General features: G+C 39.8%; 1 protein-coding gene and 1 long non-coding RNA gene across 11 annotated transcripts in view; one reads left to right on the top strand and one right to left on the bottom strand.

Moving 5' to 3' along the window:
* Positions 1-9,472, bottom strand: part of LOC133483465 (uncharacterized) — a 30,736-nt gene extending 21,264 nt beyond the window's left edge. Inside the window, exon 1 of the long non-coding RNA XR_009790119.1 lies at positions 9,065-9,472. This is a non-coding gene — a long non-coding RNA (uncharacterized LOC133483465). The remainder of the gene's footprint in view (positions 1-9,064) is intronic.
* The window catches only part of LOC133483459 (arf-GAP with coiled-coil, ANK repeat and PH domain-containing protein 3-like), a 72,888-nt gene that overhangs the window by 42,424 nt on the left and 7,129 nt on the right, over positions 1-23,335 (top strand). For 3 of the 10 annotated variants that reach the window (XM_061784750.1, XM_061784747.1, XM_061784757.1), the window contains 19 exons: positions 4,469-4,527; positions 5,159-5,342; positions 5,541-5,585; positions 5,695-5,790; positions 5,982-6,056; positions 7,946-7,957; positions 15,005-15,117; positions 15,669-15,720; positions 15,859-15,959; positions 16,346-16,457; positions 16,568-16,800; positions 17,389-17,458; positions 18,152-18,246; positions 18,337-18,557; positions 18,649-18,742; positions 19,756-19,856; positions 21,152-21,375; positions 21,468-21,577; positions 21,699-21,809. In XM_061784750.1, the coding sequence (XP_061640734.1) occupies positions 4,469-4,527; positions 5,159-5,342; positions 5,541-5,585; positions 5,695-5,790; positions 5,982-6,056; positions 7,946-7,957; positions 15,005-15,117; positions 15,669-15,720; positions 15,859-15,959; positions 16,346-16,457; positions 16,568-16,800; positions 17,389-17,458; positions 18,152-18,246; positions 18,337-18,557; positions 18,649-18,742; positions 19,756-19,856; positions 21,152-21,375; positions 21,468-21,577; positions 21,699-21,809 (2,108 nt within the window). The remainder of the gene's footprint in view (positions 1-4,468; positions 4,528-5,158; positions 5,343-5,540; positions 5,586-5,694; positions 5,791-5,981; positions 6,057-7,945; positions 7,958-15,004; positions 15,118-15,668; positions 15,721-15,858; positions 15,960-16,345; positions 16,458-16,567; positions 16,801-17,388; positions 17,459-18,151; positions 18,247-18,336; positions 18,558-18,648; positions 18,743-19,755; positions 19,857-21,151; positions 21,376-21,467; positions 21,578-21,698; positions 21,810-23,335) is intronic. The other 7 variants (XM_061784756.1, XM_061784753.1, XM_061784755.1 and 4 more) reach the window with 5 other exon arrangements.

The raw sequence follows: 23,335 nt of genomic DNA, 5'->3' as shown, positions 1-23,335 counted from the left end.
TCAAACCACATGCTGCCCTCGATGTCTAACATAACTAAAATGTACATATTGAGCACACATGCTTTAAAACACACACACGATCATACTTTGGAATTATTGGTATGACTCAAGAGGGAATTATCTGCCAGACTAAGCATTATCAAGAAATATGTCTGTGGGAATCTGATGAAACCCTGCAACAGATTTGATATTGTCTTTAAATAATTATAGTGGTGTTATACAGTATATCAATTGCATGTATCAAGTGCACAGTCATAAGAATGACTTGGATGACAGATTGTCATCATTCTCTGCTGGTAATGTCATTTAAATATGGAATTAAAAAATGTTGTTTGGATAAAACAACAGGGGTACTGAAATTCCAAAGCAACATAATTAATATTAGGGTAGGAACCAGATATGCTGATTATTAGTCTTAATTGTTGCAAACAATGACATTGCTTTGTATGTGGCCCCGCATACTACTGCCTGTGTTCACTGGCTTCACCTTTTCACTTTTTTAAAAATTGTGTTTTAATCCTGCAGCAGGCTTTTATCTTCTTTTTGTCCCCATTTATTAATACACTTCCCCACCTCATGTATTCATTGTTACCTCTTCTATCGTGACATTGTTCCATCCTCGGGAGCTCCTGTTTTTAGTATACTATGGAAGGGCATTGCTACCTAAACTCAAAAACCCAGACTTCAGAAATTGGGAGCAACAATAAAAAAATTGTATGTCCTACTGTCATTGTCCCACTGGATCTCCCTTCCCTTTGACTCAATCTCTTTCACTCCCAATGGGGTAATCCTGTTTGACCCATCTAAGCTTTTTAAATCAACTCGGTGTGTGCTGAATACAAGGGGATCCATCAGCTCAGTTTGATTTAATCGCTCTGTCTGTTTGGTGTAACATTGTATTTAATGGGGTTGGTGGTGTCATAAATACTCTGTCCGTCCTCTGCGTCTTAGTGTGTTCTATGTGTACCATCTTCAGGCCTCCCACCTTCTTTTCTGAACCCTGGAATCACACTAGAAGCATGAATAGAAAGAGACAGAACTATGGCAAGCCTTCGTAACATTTAACAGCTACACTAGATGCGTATATGTTGCTGTAATCTGTAATTCAGATTAATTTTGCCTAAAAGAACACTTAAAATACAGGCACAGGGAGAACATGCGAACTCCACACAGGGGAAGATAACCAGTCGGCAACTGTGCCACCAATAATAATAATAATAATAAGAAGAAGAAGACGAAGACAGACGAAGAGATATATACATCATGGCAGGATAGTGGCGGAGTGTTTAGCATTCATTCATGTGTAGAGTTTGCATGTTTTCCCTGTGTTTGTGTGGGTTTTCTACAGGTACTCCAGCATCCTCCCACATTCCAAATGTCTTAATGTGCGCTGGGATTGGCTGGCAACCAGTCCAGTCCACTTTTCACCCAAAATCAGTTTGGGATAGGGTCCATCTCAGGCATGACCCTAATGAGGACAAGTGCTATAGAAACTGGATCGATTATATCCATCCATCCATTTTCTGAGCCGCTTCTCCTCACTAGGGTCGCGGGCGTGCTGGAGCCTATCCCAGCTGTCATCGGGCAGGAGGCGGGGTACACCCCGAACTGGTTGCCAGCCAATCGCAGGGCACATACAAACAAACAACCATTCGCACTCACATTCACACCTATGGGCAATTTAGAGTTGTCAATCAACCTACCATGCATGTTTTTGGGATGAGGGAGGAAATCGGAGTGTCCGGAGAAAACTCACGCAGGCACGGGGAGAACATCCAAGCTCCACACAGGCGGGACCGGGGATTGAACCCGGGTCCTCAGAACTGTGAGGCTGACGCTCTAACCAGTCGTCCGCCGGATTGATTATATCTACATCATAATTATAAAGTGACAAATGAACAAAAAACACAACAGAGTCAGACAAGTACCAAATAATAATAAATAAACAATAATCAGTAACAGGCGGCATGGTGCATGACTTGTTAGCACATCTGCCTCACAATTCCAAGGACCCAGGTTGAAATCCGGCTTTGCCTGTGTGGAGTTTGCATGTTGTCCCCGTGCCTGTGTGGGTTTTCTCTGGGTACTCCGGTTTCCTCCCACAATCTGAAAACATCCATGGTAGGTTAATTGAAAACTCTAACGTTGGCCGTAGGTGTGAATGTGAGTGCGAATGGTTGTTTGTTTCTATGTGCCATGCGATTGGCTGGCAACTAGTTCATGGTGTACCCCACCTCTCGCCCGCAGTTAACTGAGATAGGCTCCGGCACCCCTGCGACCCTAGTGTGGATTAGCGGTTTAGAAAACGGATGGATGTAATCAGTAACACTCCCCTGTGAACACAAATGACAGTCACACCCCATTTCATCCACGTATCCTGAGAAAGTATGATTTTTATATTTACTTTTAAATCATCTGAACTGTTCCACAGTCTCATCCTACCAGGATGAAATAAAAAACCTTCCTCTGTTTGTACAGATTCTGATCATTTTGAAGTTACAGTTCCCACTTAGGTTATAACCCCCGCTCTCTATCGTTAAGCAATTTTAAAATATTTTTGGTACCATATTCTTAACCCTATACATGATTTGTGCTGTTTGGAATTTAACTCTACTGTTTATGCAAAATGGAATAATTTTGACTCCAAGAAGAGTGATTTAGTGTGATCCAGATGGCTGACTTTGTGGCTGATCCTTTTTGCCCTTTTTTGTAGTCGTTCAGAAACAGACTGAACTTAGTGAAGTTATTTCCCCAAACTTTATGACTTCGAATCATATTGTAGTGTATTTGAACATAAGGTATTTGCTTGTCAGCAGCTGTTGTGTATGCTTGGACTGCTGCCTGACGTCCGCAGTAACAAGCAAGGAGGGACTTTGAGGCAACCCGAGTAGACATGATGATATGTGGGGGTCACGCCCAACAGGGCACCATAATCCAAAGCAGGTTTGGGTGGAACTTTAGGATGACTAGTGTTCCTTCTGAACGAGTGATGGAGCTGCTTTATATTTCTCTGTGTGGGCTGGCAACCTCACCACTGTGGAAAGTACCAAGCGTTCCCAGCACAGCACTAATTGTCCTACAACTCGAATTTAGCTTGTTAAATTGCCAGACAATAGAACAATAACCTATTTGCTGACCTTCATGGGAAAAGACACATTTCAAGTTAGTGCGAGTAGTCCAAGACAACATGCAAAATTGTGTGTTATTTGGTGTAAACAAAGGTTGTATTGTCAAGCACTTAGAACTTCCCCATCACATAAAACTAAGCTTGTTGACTGGTTTACTCATTGCAACAGTTATCCTGTAATGCTGTGTTTCTGCAGTTATCATTGTTACTGTTTATATTTTTCACCAGGACTTAGCTGTATTAATTGTAGTTTAGTTTCATTGCATTTCTAATGCTGATCTTTTTCATAGTATACTAGCCTGTGGTATTTGAATTTGAATTGGATGTGTAATTCCGTTAAATCTAAGAGGCGGGGGTACTGTTTTAAAGACACATTCACCAGCCACAATATTAGGTACATTTGGAGAACTAATGCGATCCAACGCAAGTGCAGCCTTTTTCAAGATGACAATGCAACGGTGTGATTGACAGTGTCATTAGAAGAATTACTTCAATAATATGCTTTTTATTGTATGGGTGAAGAATTGCACTGCATCATACTGAAAGGTGCTTCTGGTATTTTATTCCTTCTAATTCGCTTAAACAAAAAAGAAACACCTTAGTGTGATACAATCATCCATGTTACTTGTCTGAACTACTTGCATACACACTCATTAGACAAGTTTAAAATCTTTCGTGTGTGTATCAATGTGTCATCTTCCTCATGCTCCACCCTATAAACATACACACCGTTACTTCCAAAAGGCTACAAGTTTATATTGCCATCTTGTGGTAAAAAGGAGAAACCACAGCTTTTAGTGTCCAATCATGACATTGTTGAGGGCTGCAGATACACGACAGTACAGTATACTGCAGTGTTTGCCAACCTTTATTAAGCCATGGGACATATTTTACAATGGAACAATCTCATTGCACACCACCAAACAAAAATGTGACAAAATGTATGAACACTGAAATAATGAAGATCTTGTCTCAATGTGCTAACAAATGGACTTGCTCAGTGTGAAATTTGGGCTTGTTTAGTTGAACACAAATTTATAATTATTTTGTGTTAATAGCAACAGGTAGATGCACAGGTTAATTGTACCTTAGCCATCGAGTGGAAAAGCATATAATGTTAAGCCTGTCACTATAAGTCACCGTCATGCACAGATGAATAAAGATGCATTATTTGTAGTACATAAATACAAGTTTTCAGGCCGGTTCAGTAAAATTAGGACATTTTCAGAGACACTCTTGATGATCTTTCACTAGTGGTTGGGAATCACTGGTATACTGTATATGATAACCCCCTTGGCTCATGTCGATGATTATTTCCATTTCTGCCTTCTCTTTCCACAGATTTTGTTTGACCAGGCTCAGAGGTCAATCAAGCAGCAGCTTCATGCTTTCATTAAAGAGTAAGTATTCTATAGATTGGATTTTTCTATTTAGGCGCTTCCCCTCTGGCCTAAATTCTACATACTGTATCATACATTTCCGTATTTTGTAAGGTTATTATGGCAATGGATATACAACTGTATATTCTAGTCTGTTGAAAAATCACCTCATGCAACTCGTTCAAAATGGGCAGCACGGTGGAAGAGTGATAAGCACGTTTGTCTCACAGTTCTAAGGTGTGGGTTTTCTCTGGGTACTCTGGCTTCCTCTGGCATTCCAAATGCAAGTTAAGTTCACTGAAGACTCTAAATAGTCTATATGTGTGAGTGTGATTGGTTGTTCGTCTATAGGTGCCCCGTGATTGACTGGCAACCAGTCCATGGTGTACCCCACGTCTCACCCATAGTCAGCTAGGATAGGCCCCAGCTCACTCTCAACCCTAATGAGGATAAACGGTGTTTTTTTTTTAACATGGATGTATGTAACTGCTACAAAACATACTGGAACTACAGGATATTGCTGTTTCTGATGCAATTATGAGGCCTAAGATGGCTCTTTGGAACTTTACACTCAAACTTTCATAAAGTTGGCATGAATAGATTGAATGCGTCAATTTTCCGAAGACTGAAATATGTCATGTTTATCCACTAGTGACGTGCGCAAGTTCAAGGATACCAAGAAGCAGTTTGATCGTGTACGAGAGGACATGGAGCTGGCTCAGGTGAAAAATGCCCAGGCTCCCAGGAACAAGGTCCACGAGGCAGAGGAGGCCACACAGGCTCTCGTCCTCAGCCGGAAAGCATTCAGGCACCTAGCCCTGGACTACGTGCTGCAGGTGGGCCACATGCACACGCGCATGCCAAAAGTGTCCACTATGTAGCGCTAATGCTCCACTGCTACACAACCAAAAGCTATGAATCGACTTGACACACAAAATACAAGACAGGAGGAACTTTTTAATAGTTAAATATGTAAAACTGTTAACTTAAATCTGCTGCATAAATGATAGTTTACTGTGTTCTTTCCTTGGCAGATTAATGTGCTTCAGGCCAGGAAGAAGTTTGAAATTCTTGATGCGGTGAGAAACCCACATTTAGTTGCATTAATTTCACATTAACATATTATTTTCTATACATTAATTGTAAATGATTCTGTAACAACAATTGAATGCATTTCAATCTGTGCAGATGCTGTCCTTCATGCGTGCCCAATACACTCTTTTTCAACAAGGCTTCAACATTCTGGATGAGATTGACCCCTATATGAAAATGCTGGCTGCCCAGGTGAGGAAAACCAAAAGTAGCACACACACACACACCAGCCACATGTCAAATAAACAAATCTCCTTTCACTGGTGTTGTTTTAATCTGCTACCTCCAGACGTTGGCGCATCTGCTGGTTATTTCAAGTTTCACCTTAATTTGGCTTCCTTTTGTATGTGCCTGTTTCATTTGCTCTGCTCTGCTTTTTGCAGCTGGATCAGCTTGTCATCGACTCTGCAGTGGAGAAGAGGGAGTTGGAACACAAACATGCCCTCATCCAGCAAAGAGTGAGAGAACAACACATTCTTAACCTCCTGGTGTTTTACCTCTGTCCTCTTATATCCTCTACATGCTGACATTACTTACCACCACATCAACACAATTCATCAGGGCATCAGTGGGTGCTGGAGAATGCTACAGTTACCCCTGGAATACCAATACAGTGGAACCGTGATTCATGAATTTAGTTTGACTTGGTCCAGAACTTTTCTTGGTCCTTTCGAAGATACTTCACTGTCACTCCCTTGGCCATCACGACAGCATCAGCAAAATCGTCCTTTTTTCCACAATAGTGGCAATTGTGGACTTATTTCTTCTAAACAACCACTGCAATGCATGCACCATTGATGTGCTCCTCACAAATGTCTTTTTTAAGTCCACAATGAGTACCTCCCTCTTACCACGCTTGTCCGTTGCTTTTGTTTGGACCCACATTGAGATAGCAAAATGCGAAAAACACTAAAAAGTTTCACAATGACGCACGAGGAAAAGCGGCCAAGAGAGATCCACCTCCTCGCTCGGCACAAAAAAGATGACTGAAACGTTACTTTTGTTCGGTGTGATTCATAAATGTAATAGTTCAGACATTGAGGCGTTTGTAAATTGGGGTTTCACTGTAGCCACCCTCATTGTACGCTCATGAAAATGTGTTTAAAAGTAATTTTAAATAAGTTTCAATGTGATTACAGCATGTGAGAGGGGTATTTTAAGGCTTAAGATAAAAATATTTTTTTGTTGGTTTCTATATCACAGATTTTGTCTGTTGAGGGTGGGTGTGGAACATAACTCCCACGATTGACTGGGAATCACTGTATTGTGAATTGTGCAGTGGAGACAACATATATAGAGGACAAACTGTACATCTGCCAAGGGCATGAATGTTTTTTGTAAAATCTTGCTAACTACAAATGACAATCAAAACCATATCTTTTGCCCATGTGCATTCACAATTGGCAAAAGTAAATACCTAGAACATCATTCATTAGATCACATACAGGCAGCATTGTGGTGCTCGTGGTTATGATCATATCTGGATCTTTTTCCACGGAAGCTCAAATTTCTCATCGCCCTGCTTGCTGAGCTGCCATCCCTTTTCTTCTTTTTCAACTAACTGGTCAACTTGAAATAGAAAATCGACTCACACCGAAACAGTTTGATTTATTTTATGGGTTACACCGCAGAATAAAAGCCATTCTTTGCTTGGCGATGCCTCACAGAGATAATCCATCTGTTGGACCAGCAGACAACAACTTTTCTGTTTTTCTGCCTGACTTAGCCTGTCCCTCTGATAAAATTGGCTGCCAAGCGAGGCCTTCTTGCCAGACTTGGTGAACAGCCATGTACATAAGCTCAAACAAAGGGTACGTTGTTCATTTCTCCTAGCCATTTGGGATTTGTCTGATCTAATATTCATACTCATATTATAAAGATCCTTAAAGCAGTAGTTCCTCTTGGATTTGTACTTTTTTCCTTTCAAAATGTGTTATTCTGAGAAGATAAGAAAAAAACAAATAAGCACGCAGGATTAATGAAAAACATGTTTCAGAACTAGGGGTGGGCTTTATAAATGAAGTTATCGTAAAGAAAGTTGTTGTGTGCTAGTTTACACTCTAAAGAACAACATAGATGAACTGTCAAGTTGAGCTACATCGATACTACCACATCTCCTACAAGCAACATTATTCTGCTCACCAAAACACAACACCATAAAATCAGAACATTCATAGAGAGATTCTCTCCTGCCACTTTATTCTTTTTTCTATTCTGATAGTGTTCGACTATAGGCAGTTGTAAAAGTGCCTTAAATTTATGATTCAGGTGTTTGATAAATCCAAATGTAATCTAATGTTTGTGTTTCTCTCTCTCTCTGCCTTCATATGGTCGCATTCTTCTTCAGACTCTGATGCAGGTGAGTTCATTTTTTGTCCTTTATACTCACACATACATATTAAACCCATATGAGTTGAAGAATGAGGGACCCTCGTGTTTGTATGTGGGGACATGAATCTCTTTAGACATTTCAGACAGACAGATAGGACATTTGTGTTGCCGTTTAATTTGTCTCTGTAGGAATTTAGTATGCCAATGTGATAAATGTGTACTTTTGTATCAGTCTCAGTGAAACGGTCTTTAGGGTTTTTGTTTAGCCGCATGATTTCACTGAACGTGTGCATCTGTTCGCTTGACATGTCTGCCTGCTTTGGTGGTTCTCTCTCTCTCTCTCTCTCGCTCTCTCTCTCTCTCTCATACACACACACACACACATATACACAGATACGCACATAGATATAAACACACCATCTGCAACAATCTCATTCATTCAGGTTTATGGTCATCACATGGTGGTTCCCTTTCATAAACTTGCTCTGAATAGATCAGTCACTCAATCTGTTCTGCATTGTTCAATACAATCTCCCTCACACACATGCATACACATTTGTCTTTGTGATGAAAATTTTTTACACACTGCATTTCCTAAAACTCCTAAACTCCTAAAACTCTAACAATGACAGCCGAGTGACTAATAGGTACCATGTTATTATAATAAGGCAGTGTTTCCCAACCTTTATGGAGCCAAGGCACCCATTTCACATGATAAAAATCTTTCAGCACACCACAAAATAAAAATGTCATAAAAATTATGAATACTAAAATAGTAAGGCCCAGTACACGCATAAAGACAATCGGCCTGTTTTTGTGTCGATTTTGCCCCTTCCCGACCAAGCACCTCAAACGCCAGACAATCTTAAGTCTTATAAGTTTGTCCTATAATATTGTCCTTAGGTCTGGTGTGTGTTAAGAGTGGATTCATCCCAATTTTAGGGTCCGAGTCAGGTCGGGGCTTAAATAATGAACATGTTCAATATTTACGACAGAAACTCATGTGTGTGGGAAACGCAGACTTCTCCCTAGTCAAGACGCCAAGAATTGTGACGTTGAACTAAATATAGCCAATCAGAAGGTACCCTGACTCAAGAAACTGAAACACCTGTAAATAAAAATAAACATGTCTTACCCGATGTCGTTTTTTTGTATAAAAGTGGGTTCCCTCGACGGCAAGAGGTCTTTTCCAAAGCAAGTCGTTTTTTGAGAACATTCCCATTTTACAATGGCTCTCTACTCCAGCAACCTTCAGCAACGTTCAGAAAACATCGGCGCCAAACCAGAAATCTTTCTTTTTCATCAGTTTTGTGAGATCATGTGTCATCACGCAAGACTTAGAGATTGGCAGTGCAACACAATCTTTGTGTGTGGTCTGCTGTTTTGAGATTCTCGGAGCACGCCACACGCTATGACCAAAACTGTTGAATGGCTGATTTTTTTATCTTTGTGTGGGGTCTGTAGGAGATTAAAAAAATAAATACATTTGAGTGGAAAAATGTGTGTACCAGGCCTAACTCAGGAAGTCATGACTTATTCTGTTGTATAAATGCCACCAGGTGGCTACACGGGTTTCTTGTACATTCTGCCATCTAATGGAAGAGCACTTAATTGTTCTGCCTGTCACCATATGTTCCTGACATAGATAGCTGAACAAAAATATCTTTCAATTGGGTAAATAAGAATTTTCAGACAAATTAAGTGAAATTGCATGATTTCCCACAGCACCCCTGATCTCTCACGGCTCACTAGTGCGCCACGGCATCCTGGTTGTGAATCACAAGTTACGATATACTGTATTGTAATCATCAAAGCTTTGATATTCACATAGATGTTGTACTGTGTCAGGGGAGCATTTCCTTTTAAGACTATCATTCTAAAAAATATTCATGTTGTGGTCCGCTATTTTTTGCTGCTCATTTGAAAGTATTTAAATCACTTTATTGTTGGTTATGACCTCACAGGCTTAGTTGTTATGCATTGTTGTTTATTCATTTATTCATTTTCCATACCGCTTATCCTCACTAGGGTCGCGCGTTAGCTGGAGCCTATCCCAGATCACCCTGGGCGAGAGGCAGGGAACACCCTGAACTGGTCGCCAGCCAATCACAGGGCGCATATAAACAAACAGCCATTTGCACTCACATTCACACCTATGGGCAATTTATAGTCTTCAATTAACCTACCATGCATGTTTTTGGGATGAGGGAGGAAACCGGAGTACCCAGAGAAAACCCACACAGGCACGGGGAGAACATCCAAACTCCACAAAGGCGAGGCCGGATTTGAACCCAGGTCCTCAGAACTGTGAGGCAGATGTGCTAACCAGTCAAACACCGTGGCGCCCATTGTTGTTTATTTCCTTTATAATTTCTTTTTTTTGCAATTGATAAATCGGATTGTCTGCTGAAAGACCCGCTTCGCACTGAGCTGTCATAGTGCACGATAATGTAAAACCTAATCCTGCTAAACCTCACAGATTTGGATTATGCCAGAATGGGACTGTTATTATGAGTAGTACTGCAGTTGGCCTGACTCTCTGATATGGGCCTGTAGTTTTAGGCCTAGTCAATACAAGGCCACTGACTAGAGGACACGAGGTCACGAGATTGAAGAGATGTGACTGTGCACCAGGCTGGTTTTAACCCACTTCCTCTTCATCGTAGCCAAACGCAACAGATGGTATTAGCACACATGAGTGTGAGGGTGAGGATGAGGGCAAGTGAATTATCCATCCATCAATTTTCTGAGCCGCTTCTCCTCACTCGGGTCGCGGGCGTGCTGGAGCCTTTCCCAGCTATCATCGGGCACGAGGCGGGGTACACCCTGAAGTGGTTGCCAGCCAATCGCAGGGCACATATAAACAAACAACCATTTGCACTCACATTCACACCTACGGGCAATTTAGAGTTTTCAATTGACCTAGCATGCATGTTTTTGGGATGTGGGAGGAAACCGGAGTGCCCGGAGAAAGCCCACGCAGGCACGGGGAGAACATGCAAACTCCACACAGGCGGGGCCGGGATTTAACCCCGGTCCTCAGAACTGTGAGGCAGAAGTTCTTACCAGTCGTCCACCGTGCCGCCACAAGTGAATTATAGTAAACGGTTTTTATGCGAGGAAATATAGAGCCGCACCAACCACTTAAGTAGGCCACATATCAGGAACACTAAAGTGCTCTCTCTAACGGTCTTATGTTTTTTTTTTTGTTTTTTTTTTTCTCAGTAGTGACGTCAGTCTAACGTCACACAGGCGTCAAACTGAAGGTGCAGGGGCCAGATCCAGCCCACCACATCATTTTATGTGGCCTCCGAAATTAGATCATGTGTGTCTACTTCCTGTTTCTTTCTAAAGGTTGTACCCAAATTTTAAGTTTCCTTAGCTTTTAATAATGTTGAGATATTATTGCAAGCATTTTTGTCACCAAACCTCTTTTTAAAATGAATCGAACAGTAGTTGAACAAACACTTTCCTTGATTTCTGATTTCAAAACTAGTCATATTGTTGGGTGCATATAATACGATAATACGATGAAACCATTATGCATTTGTTTTCACATAGATACCGCGCCTCTGAGGTATACCATAACTACAATGTGGCCCTTGACAAAGATTTAATTAAAGAAGAATTTACAAAATAACTTGAAGAAAAGGAGCAGAGAATGTTTGCCACGAGTCATTTGAGACGATTTCCCAATAAAGAGGAAGTTCTTATTTTAAACCTGCAGGAAGCCACGAGACTGCCGACTTTGTGAATAATAGATGAAACTATTATTATTTGATGGGCCATTAAATCAGTGCAGTAGATGAGAGGATTACAAATGTGTGTCAGGCTCAAGTTGAAGTGGATGAGGTGTTACATGTCAGAAATGAGCTGAAGTCACTACATTAGACATTATAAGTTAGTTCAAAACAGGGGTGCAGGTGAGGGGTTATTCCCCATACATATTGGCAGGTTTCTTTTGTTGTTAAATTGGTGATTGTTCCTCCCGTTTGTTATAAACTCCTCCCTGCTGTCCTTTCACTGCCTTCTTTTGTGTAGATGCTACTTCATTGTGGCTCCCAGGGGATTGTTACCTCTCTTTGCTCCGTCTCCATTTTTCCAGCATTTACAACTTTGTTGTGTGTGTGCGAGGCGGGCAAATGCGTTTCGAAAAAAATGTTTGGATTAGATTGGGGGGGGGGGATACACTCAGAGGTAAAAACATTAGGTACTCCTAATGATCCAAAACAAAAATATGAGAGATTACCTGTAGCTAAATAAAATAACCACACAGCAGTTCTTCACCACTGTAAACAGCAACAATAATAATAAATTGTTAGCCTAATAACATAATTGCTGAAGTAATTTTTCAATGTTTTCCTAAAACAAGAAAAAAAACACAACAAATTCAACGAACAAGAAGAATGTATTTGCCTCAATTCAACCTTTGTGGATTACCATAACTTCTTGGATGGCTGAGAATCTACACAAGGATAAAGAAGAAACATTTTTAGCAAGCACATTGGTATTTTTATTAATAGGACATCAAGTTAAAAATGACTTGGGCAATTTTGTTATTAGGCTAATGAAATAGAGTATGTTGGATAATAATCACAATAATTATTCAATTTTTTTTTTTTTTTTGCAAAGGCAAATATTTATATTTAATTTTGTCTAATTGTGCACATTTCCCTGATGAAGTGAAAGCAAGTGTGCAATGTAACTGCTTTTTACGTAATGCAGAAGAACATGTTTAACTGTAACAACTTGTTAATTTGGTTGCATCTTTTGTGGTTGGCTTTTTATTAACCCATCACTGTTTTTTTTGGGAAAGCAAGGTAATTGAATAAGTTTTTTTGTAATATTCTGTCTTGTTGAATGTACAAACACTGGCTGACACACAACAACTAAATTTAATAGACTATTTAAGAGCTTTAATAATGATAATCTTAAGTGAACAAAAGATGCATTTTCCCACTTCCTCTGTTTATTAAACAATTGTTTTATATCACAGTCTGCCACATTCGTCCATACGAGCCTTGTGGTATGGTAACCTTGTGCCACTTGTGTGCTGCATTCTTCAGGTCGTGGCTGATTTAAGGTGGGAAGCGGGTGCTCCATGCCGAAGCTGGGGGAGCCAGAATGTCAGCTTGATTAGGCAGGAACAGTTGTCACATCCACAGACAGATGGAAAGCCGACTCCTCCATAAAAGTGGGGATGTAGCCCTGGGCTTGACGAAGGGAGGGGTGGCCGAGCAATGAAATGCTTGATCCCTTGATCCGGCAGCCGTGGTAGGGTCATGGGGGCACGAGTACCTCACAGCTGTATGGAAATGAGCACCCACGCCACTTCCACGCGCCGAGGCAAGTGTGCAGACCAGTGCGTGGAAGTGGAGGAACGGCACGAGTGGGCTGCTGTTAGCCTCAATGGATGAGGGACGCGCTAGTTAACTACCTGAGGGATACAGGCTCTTACCTCATCCACATTTATTCACATTATTAAACATTTATTTATTTATTTGTTCATTTAATTTTATTTATGTTTTAATTTAACTTCTTTTTAAAATGCTTTTGGATGTCCATGTGGTAAAGATGAAGATACTTGGACGGCTGAACTATACACTGGTGAGGAAAGTTATTTCCTTTAGCTGTAGTAGTAGGAACATTACGAAATGCTTTTGGTTGACACACAATATGTGAAACCCGTACACCCGTGCTGACTTGTTTTGTTCTGTCTCTATCATAGCTGTCCAACTAAAGGATGGTTATTGTATTATCCAAATCTTGTGACTTTTTTATTTGTTTGAACAAAACATTTTCTTTTCTTAGTAAAAGTCTGTGATTGGCTGGCGACCAGTTCAGGGTGTACGCTGTCTCTCACCCAAAGTCAGCTGGGATAATCTTCAGATCACTCGTGACCCTAATGAGGAAAAAGCAGTATATAAAACGGATGCATAGTAAACAAATAATCTGTTACGGTTTGATTTGTTTATAGTTCTCTTAAGAAACCATTGAACCTGAATTGAATCACACTGTTGCCATCAAATATACTTTAAAGAACTTCTAATTTCATACGGTCCTTCATCAAGTGTAAACAAATGGAGGCGTCACGTTTAAAGTAGTGCAAAGAGAACCTTAGTGAAGGTAGTCGACTTCATGCTGTGCACTTTTCAACATTCTTAGCTGTCATACAAGTCTAAAAATAGGTTAATCACTAGATAGTAACACTTAAAGCGGTAATTTCTTCTCATCAAAACTGATGCATGAAGGCCATGTAACGTGGTGTCAAACATGCAGAGGGAAATTCCTGCGTGTGAGGGAGGTGTGTCTTTTCACATTAAGACTAAATGCTGCCGATTCTGCAGCATACGTCTTATTTTTTGGCTTTTTTTATTATGTAATTTTTTTTTTTTTTTAGATTGATTTATTTTTAATATAGCCATATTGTACTGAGTAGCCAGGGCAGATGTGTCCATCACATTAGTTGCTTCACCACTGTTCATGTGGTCATCATTACAGCATTAACTTGGTATTAACTCAAGGCCCCCTCAACAAAAGGGAAACCTGACCTTGGAACTGCCTTATCTTTTTTTATCAGTCTCACATTCTCTCTTTTTGTCATGCACCTGTTTGAGCAAGCGGCCACCGGATTTATTTCCTTTCCGTGGAATTGCAGCTTTGTGTTGACAGAAACTGAGAGGCTAACTTGATATATGCAAAGGGACAGAGCTGGTGTGGCAATGTGGAAAGGTAACCTGAAGAACAGATGGCCTCGCATTGACCTCTGCACAATGTAAACTCCACCTGAACTGACAGTTAATGACTCCTCATTTGAGTCAGGCAGCTCTCACAATGAAGCCACTGTGGAAAATATGCACAACAGTTGCAACAACATGTCTCAATATATGATTAGCATGTAATTGTTGTCTTAACATAGACTCCAAGTGTGATCTTATCTGTTCTCTAAATCATCACTAAACTGTGCTAAGTGCGTGTAAATGTTTTTCTTCCTCATTATCTGAGCCACTCATTACAAATGAGTCAGGACATGATTCCAAACTTGAGCAATAATTTAATGAACATGTCTCCACAGGACTTTTCCTACGATGACCCCAAGTTGGAGTTCAATGTGGATGCCCCCAATGGTGTGGTCATGGAGGGCTACCTCTTCAAGAGGGCCAGCAATGCTTTTAAGACCTGGAACAGGTAAAGTGGAAGAACCTTATTGGACAAATGAAACTGAATTGGTATTCATAAATGGTGAAAGCACCAACTCGAGAAAACATGGTAAGGTTAAATGCATGTAGAAAATTTATATGAGCACCAAAGTGAGATTTGTGTCATGTATTTCCCATATAGGCCATACAGTAAGGCTCAATGTTTTTCTCAGTGCACTACATAGGGTTAACTAAACTGTATTTATCTGTTTTTACAAAAATTAAAAAAGTTCCAAAGCAGGCATTTCCATCTGCATCAAACATTCTCACTTAAAAATCTTGATATTGGCTGTCCAGTAACTTTAATCCTTACATTAGTACACTTACTGTGTTTAAAGTGTAAGGCTTTGAACTGTCAAGCATCCAGTATAGGCCATACATTTTATATAATATAATAATCCTTATCTGGAAAAAGGATTTGTACTGTGTTTCCAATTTTATAATTATGGGCATTATAATCATTATTGAGATAATCTGTGTTTTTTTTTTTCACTATTAGTGATAAAGTTTGCTTAACTTCATGCCCTCTCTCACTCCAAGGCGATGGTTTTCCATACAGAACAGCCAGCTGGTCTACCAAAAGAAACTTAAGGTATAATTGAATTTTGTATCTCTATCTCATTTATGAATGCGAGTTTTGTGATGATGGAAGTGTACTAACATGAAGATGAGTTTAGGTCTAATTTGTCACCCAAATGGTGATTATGAAGCTCCTTTCCCCCAATGACAGGACTCTTTGACAGTGGTGGTGGAGGACCTGAGGCTGTGCTCCGTCAAACCGTGTGAAGATAACGAGAGGAGGTTCTGTTTTGAAGTGGTTTCACCCACCAAGTAAGTATAAATATGTACAGTGTAGCCCAACAAACAAAAGAGTTTAATCTAAAATGAGTCATAACTTATACTGTAGTTTGCTTATTTACTTATCCTCTTCATCAATAACTGATTTTTTTCAAAGATTTTTTGTGTGCCATGCATCATTTAGCTGCTGAACTAATCACATAGCATTATCTACAGTTGCTGACTCATCTCATGTTGCCTTACGAACTTAATGTCATGTCGATGTCTCTAACTTGCGTAGCATGTGATTCAGCTAACTACTAAGTCGTTACTTTGAGAGATGCCCCTAATGACCGAAACTTACAGTCAGTGTGACAAAGAAACAACACTATTCAAGTTCAGTTGTGGCATGTGAAAAGTTGTTTTCCATCACTTTGTAGGAGCTGCATGCTTCAGGCTGAGTCAGAGAAGTTGAGGCAAGCGTGGATCCAAGCGGTCCAAGCAAGCATTGCCTCAGCTTATAAAGACATCGCTGACAACTACTACATCGAGGTATGAATAGAGGCAACGCTGTGGAATTAGCAGCGAATGATGCTCATTATATTGATGTGTCATGTTTGAACTGTAATCGCTGTATGTGTTTGTATTCCCTGTTTCTACAGCGCCTGGATCGCACAGCCTCGCCCTCCACCAGTAGTATCGACTCAGCCAACGAGCCCAGAGACAGGGGGGAGAAGGTGGATAAAGGAGTTCGGGCAGGGGGTGAAGGCCTCCTTCAGAGGGTGCAGAATCTCCCAGGCAATGAATTGTGTTGTGACTGCGGCCAGAGCGCTCCCTGCTGGGCCTCCATCAACCTCGGAGTGCTGCTGTGCATCGAGTGCTCAGGGATCCACAGGTTCCCTTCCTTACTCTTCATTCCATTTGCATAAAACCTGGAAGACTATGATATATGCGCTTCCAAATTGTGAGATATTATAGAAAGGTGTAATAAACTGTAATAATCATCATCATTTAAATCAAAATGACAATAATAATAAGTTATTACATTAAATATGTTGTATTTAATTTCATACGATTAGATATTTATAGCTTTTTCAAACTTCCTCCCAGATTCCAAAAACATGCGTGTTAGGATAATTGGAGACACTAAATATGTGTAAATGTACAACCGTTTGTAGGTATGGTTGGATGAATATTTGTAATACATAAATGATAATGATAAAATAATGAAGACATAAAGACATGTTGATAGGTTTGGGGTGGAAGACATTCTCCAGACACTTCAAAATATTATAGAATATGTTCCAGAAGAATAGAAGCTATTATAGCTTAGCTCCAAAGGTGTGAACCAACTCTTTATTTTCTTCCATTTTCAAAACCTGAATGCGTAATTGCTCGATGTTCTGCATGTATCATGGCAGTTTCTACAAATACCATGACCAAAAAAAAGTGTCTCATTAAATGTGAAATTATTCTCTTTCAGGAGTCTCGGAGTCCATTGCTCTAAAGTGCGTTCACTGACTCTTGACTCATGGGAGCCAGAACTACTCAAGGTATGCCGTGCTTCTGTTTGTGATATTTATCCCACATAGGGTTACAGGATTCTTCCAATTTTCAAAGTTGCAAACGTTCCATGAGAATTTGAGGGAATAAACAGGAACAAACCAGGAATTGAGAAAATTGTAGATTGGCTCTTAATAGTAAATTGAAATGTACAGTAGTTTATATTTAGCATAATCCTGATTAAAACAACTAAATTTCATGCATGTACAGTAATACTTTGAATGACACATTTTTCAAGTTATGAGCTGTCCTTTGGTCGTTTTTCTTTTTTTTCCTCTCTCTGTGTTGTGTACCAATATTTGATTTAGGACTGAACGTCAGATAAGCTGCCATTCAAGTGAAGTGACATTTTTTTACTGTAATGCCCTCACATGTGTGCAAGGAGAGTTATGCATGTTGTATGGATGTCTGCCTATGACAAAATAAAACTTTTTTTTAATGCTTGAATAATACCTTTTCATTAAATTATCCTCAATTCCCAGTTACTTTCCATTTTCCCTTAGAAAGTTTCCAATTTGGAATATTTCTAAAATTCCCAATCTTAACTTCCCATTGAAATTTACCGCACACTTTCTGTAAATTTTTAATGAGCATTTTCCGTCCCATTGCAAACTCATCCCACTAGGTTTTTCCACCTTTCAGTGACATTCTTTAACACCCATCTCTCCGTCTCTCGTATTCAGCTGATGTGTGAGTTAGGGAACACTGTGATCAATCAAATTTATGAGGGAGCCTGTGAGGAGCTCAGGGTGAAAAAACCCGGACCATCCAGTACAAGGTGGGTGTTTGAGAGCTGCAGGCGCCACGCTCTCACTTATGTCATTAGAAAGTTTAAAAAATGTCCACTGTTGTGGCTTTGTTACTCCAGACAGGAGAAGGAAGCCTGGATTAAGTCCAAATATGTGGAGAAACGTTTCCTAAAGAAGATAAGTGGGAGCGAGACGTTGGTGGAAGGTGAAAGGAAGTCACGACCGTGGACCGTCAAGAGGTGCCAGCGACACAACAACTCAGTTCGGGTGCCAAACAAAGCCCGCAGGAAATACCATCGCTATGAGCCTGGTAGTGCCTCACCTGCGAATCTCTCAGCAGGTCAGTGAGACAACAAGCGTTGTGGTTGTTGTGTGATGATTACTGACTTTCGAACCAACCTTATTCTTTTATTCTTGTGAACCTTTGGCAGCAGCTGCAGCCAGGTTTCGCAGGGATTCACTATTCTGTCCAGATGAGCTGGACTCCCTCTTTTCCTACTTTGACACGGGCTCTGGCCCTCGCAGTAAGTCTACTTTGCATCACTCGACCTTGAAATAAAAGAAGGGGTGGGCAAACTTTTGTGATCAAGGGCCAAATTTATTTTTTTAAATGCACAGATGGGCCAGATCATGCATAAAGTTACAAAAATTATGTTTGCAAAATGTAGAATGTAGTATGTAAAATAGTTGAATGAAAAGATTTGTTTAATTTTGTTCATAATTAATTCCATCATAATTAATGAACCATCATTAATTTTAAAAGGTTAAACATACAGTATATATTTTTTAATTTACAATGAAGAAATCAACCAATTAATTAATGAAATTAATGAATTCAATAAGTACATTTTAATAAACAGCTTCTCGGAAAAGTACTAAATTAATGCAACAAATGTAAATCAGGGGTGTCAAACTAATTTTCATTGTGGCTCACACCATAGGTATGGATTCCCTCAGTGGGCCCTTATGACTGTGAAAATCATATACCATAAATGTATAATCATCTCATTATATTGTTACTGATAAACAATTGTACCTGCATTACATTAAGGATTAATTTTATTCTATATATTTTTAACAACAATTTGATTTTATAATCAAGCGTCATGTAAAATTGTGAAAACCAAATGGTGTTTAAGTATACAATACAACTGCATGTATTTTTCAGTTTCTGTTAAGAATGGACTTGGTGGGGGGGGAATGATTGTAATAGCTGTAAAAAGTGTGGGGGAAATACAATTTTGTTAAAGATTTTCTGCCAAAATCAAAAGAACAAATCCTAAATGTAGAAAATAAACTCTTCAGTGAGCTACAAAGAAAAAATTGTGGCGGGCTGGATCTGAGCCTTAAGTTTGACACCTGTTATGTAAATGCTTGGTGGGCCAGATTTAAGAAACGGTAGGATGTATGTGGCCCGCAGGCCATACTGTCCCCACCCCTAAATAAAAGTATTGGAGAGAAAAGCCAAGAGATGGCGCTATGTGCACGAGACACACCCTATGTAATAATTAACATGTCCGTGGCTTGGCGTGATTTGGCCCTGCAGGTCTGAGCAGCGACAGCGGGTTGGGAGGAAGCACTGACGGCAGCACTGACATCCTGGTGTTTGGCTCCGTGGTGGACAGTGTCACTGAAGAAGGTACGTTGAGGGTGTGTGTTCTTTTCACACACAAACACAGGAGTGATATTAAAAGGGAAAAGCCCACGTCAATAGGAATAGGTTATTTTCTGGCACTCTCATTCGAGTTGTATTCTTTTGGGGAATTTTGGGAACCCAATTAGGGGCATCTATCAACATGAAAGTCAAATTTAATCAAAGAGCAAAACATGCCGCTCATTTAGAACTGGTTGCTTTACTTTTATTGAAGTAACACAACAATGATGGTATTGCGGAAAGACTTTCACTTGGCCAATCAGATTGATCTGATGTCATCCCTCACACCGCTCACACACCTAAGGGCAGCATTTCCCAACCTTTATTGAGCCAAAGCACCCATTTTACATTAGAAAAATCTCACGGCACACCACCACAAAAAAATGTCACAAAAATTATTAATACAGAATAAAATGCTCCTCTAAATTTCCTCACAAATTGACTTACTGTGCTTTGTAGTGTGAAATCTGGGCCTCTTTAACTCATTCAGTGCCAGCCCTCCCAGTTAACATGGATATTTGACTTCTAAAGCAGTCAGTGGCACTGAATGTGTTTGTTGAATACAAAGCTGATACAGTTTACTCACAGGAAGCCATAACGTATTCTGTTGTATGAATCATAACAAGTTGATACACAGATTTTTTTGTACCTTCTGCCATCTAAGAGAAGAGTATTTAATTGTCACCATACGTCCCTGGCATAGATGGTTGAACAAAGATAACTTTATGAATAATAATTTTCGGACAAATTAAGTGCAATTGGATAATATCCTGCGGTACCCGTGATGATCTCTCACAGCACCCTGGTTGGTAATCACTGTCCTAGAGAACAGGTTTACTAGGGCTCGGTCTCAGCCTCTATATCCCGATTTGTTGTTCGTGTTGACGGTAACGTTTGACTTCCGAATCAGAATTGAATCGCTACTCCTTGTACTATTCCATAAAAAAAAAGACACCATAGCCAAACAAATGAAAAATCCAATTTAATTATTTGAAAACGATATATTGAGAAGAGTAATAAAGAAAGAGAGCGCACTGGCAGATTTTGCCTGCTGATTTTGCCTCCTGAAGTTTAAAAAATAAAAATAAATAAATACAAAGTTTAAATGGTTTATTTTAACCAGGATCCCTCACCATACCGTAGCCAAAGGTTGTTTTTTCACCGATCTCACTGGCTGGGAACAGCTGCCTCCATTCTAGCCAACTAGCGAGCTATCTGGCTGGCATCTGCGTTGCTTCAAAGTTATTGAAGTAGCTTCTGTCACTGCCCTTGTCCACCAGAAGAGGAATCAGAGGAGTCCTCCAGTGGTGAGGTAGAAATTGAACAGGAAGTACCTTCAGACCCCGAGGATCCCAGGGAGCTCCACCCCGGTGCGCTGCTTCACCGCGCCTCCCGTCTGCACAACTTGCCCCTCATGGCGGAGGCGCTGGCTCACGGCGCGGACGTTCACGCTCCAAGTGAGGAAGAGGATGGAAAAACGCCACTCATACAGGCTGTTATGGGGGTGAGAGGAGCTTTATTTGAATATGGGAGCAATCTAGGATTTAATACAGTTTAATACAGTATTTAAACTTTTCTGATCTTGTTATCCATCAGGGCTCCCTGATAGCTTGTGAGTTCCTCCTTCAGAATGGAGCTGATGTCAACCAGAGGGACATGAGAGGGAGAGGCCCGCTGCATCACGCTACCTACCTGGGACACACTGGGTATGAAGTTATGCTTACAAGATATGCGACTGAATTATTTCCTTCCTTGCTACTGCGGATGTACTTTTACATGTCCTTGAAGAACATCATATGGGACTAAATGCATGGTTTTTTTCTACAGCCAGGTGTGTCTGTTCCTGAAGAGGGGGGCGTCACAGACAGAGGTGGACGAGCAGGGGTACGACCCGCTCAGCATCGCTGTGCAGGCTGCCAACGCGGACATCGTCACCCTGTAAGTGGGCCTACACTTTTGCGCAGGGGTGGGCAAAGTATAGCTTAGGGTTTACGTACGACCTCATCCGTTCTTTAATCATCTTTAATCATTTACATGATCAACTCCTGTAATATTTGTTGCATTAATTTAGCTTTTTTTCCCCTAAAATTGGTTAATTAAAATGGGTTTATTTGTATTTCTTCTGTATTCTTTTTTGTCATTACATTTGTTTTTAATTGATTCATTTCTGAAATCTGGATGGGGATTGGTTGAGAATTGTGACCAGGTTTGAAAACTGCACGAGCATGCACTTACAATCTAACCATGGAGTATATCTATGAAGCTTGAAAATAGTAAAATCAGTATATTTCTTAATTTGGCCCGTTTTTGTACCAGACTGCAAAAGTTGGCTAAAATAGGTTTCAGCTCATTGACCCGATTGAGGACAAAAAGTATCACATCTTGTGCACCCGAACATCTTTACATATTTTGTAAAGTGTGTACAGGCCATGGAAACAAGCCTCAACATGTTGGGCCATTTATTAACTGCACAGCTGATATTTTAAGTACTTTAATGTAGTATCTTAACATTTATTCTACAAACATAAAAACTGGTTCTCCACTGTGATGTTGAGATGTTAACATAAATAAATGGGAGAAATATTAGTAAAATACTTTTTAAATGCATTTAATTAAATCATTGGTTAAATACTTATAATTAAATTTAAAAAATTAATTACAAATAAGCATAACTTATTTTATTATTAAAAACTATTTGCATACAAAACTGAGTAAAATAGACAATTTTACATTTTATTTTAGGTTAGGATAATGAAAATATGTACTGTACTACGACCTTAATTTCTCGTGTATAATTCACCCCCCCCCCCCCCACCAAATTGTCAGAGGTCAATAGTGTGCATTATACATAAGTATAGGAGAAAATTAAAAAGACTTTCACATTTTATAAATGTATGCCGTCATCTAGAGGTTATGAAAAAGCTGTACAATTTCATTCCAATATGCCACCGCCCCCTAGAGGTTATGAAAATGTTTTACACTTTCATTCTAGTATGCCACCTAGAGGTTATGAAAAAGGTGTAGCCTATACTTTCATTCCAATATGACAGGGGTACATATGACTGCATATATGTACAATTGTGCTCATAAGTTTATATACCCAGGCAGAATTTGTGAAATATTGTTTTGTTTTTTTAAATAAGACTGATGACTGAACAACAACCATCATTAATTTCTTTGTTTTGTTTAATGATAATGCTTTTCTGAAATGCTTGACAGTTTAATTTGAATCCCGTTAAAATAATATTAAATGTGTTTTGCCTGGTCCTTCATGTTTTCTTTATAGAATTGTACAACTTTGGGGGGGCGCATTATACATGAGAAATTACGGTAATTCATTAGGTACATCTGCATAAGATAATGAAAAATATGACAAAAGCTGTATCAAAAATTCTGACTTTAAAAAGATCATAATGCTCTTTTTTATTGATGCAGTCAGAGAGGTATTAATTCAGTATGTCTAT

The sequence above is a fragment of the Phyllopteryx taeniolatus genome, chromosome 9 (genome assembly GCF_024500385.1).
Source record: "Phyllopteryx taeniolatus isolate TA_2022b chromosome 9, UOR_Ptae_1.2, whole genome shotgun sequence".
In the NCBI taxonomy this organism is placed as follows: Eukaryota; Metazoa; Chordata; class Actinopteri; order Syngnathiformes; family Syngnathidae; genus Phyllopteryx; species Phyllopteryx taeniolatus.
The sequence above is the reverse complement of the archived record's forward strand: the minus strand, read 5'-3'. Positions and strand labels throughout refer to the sequence as shown.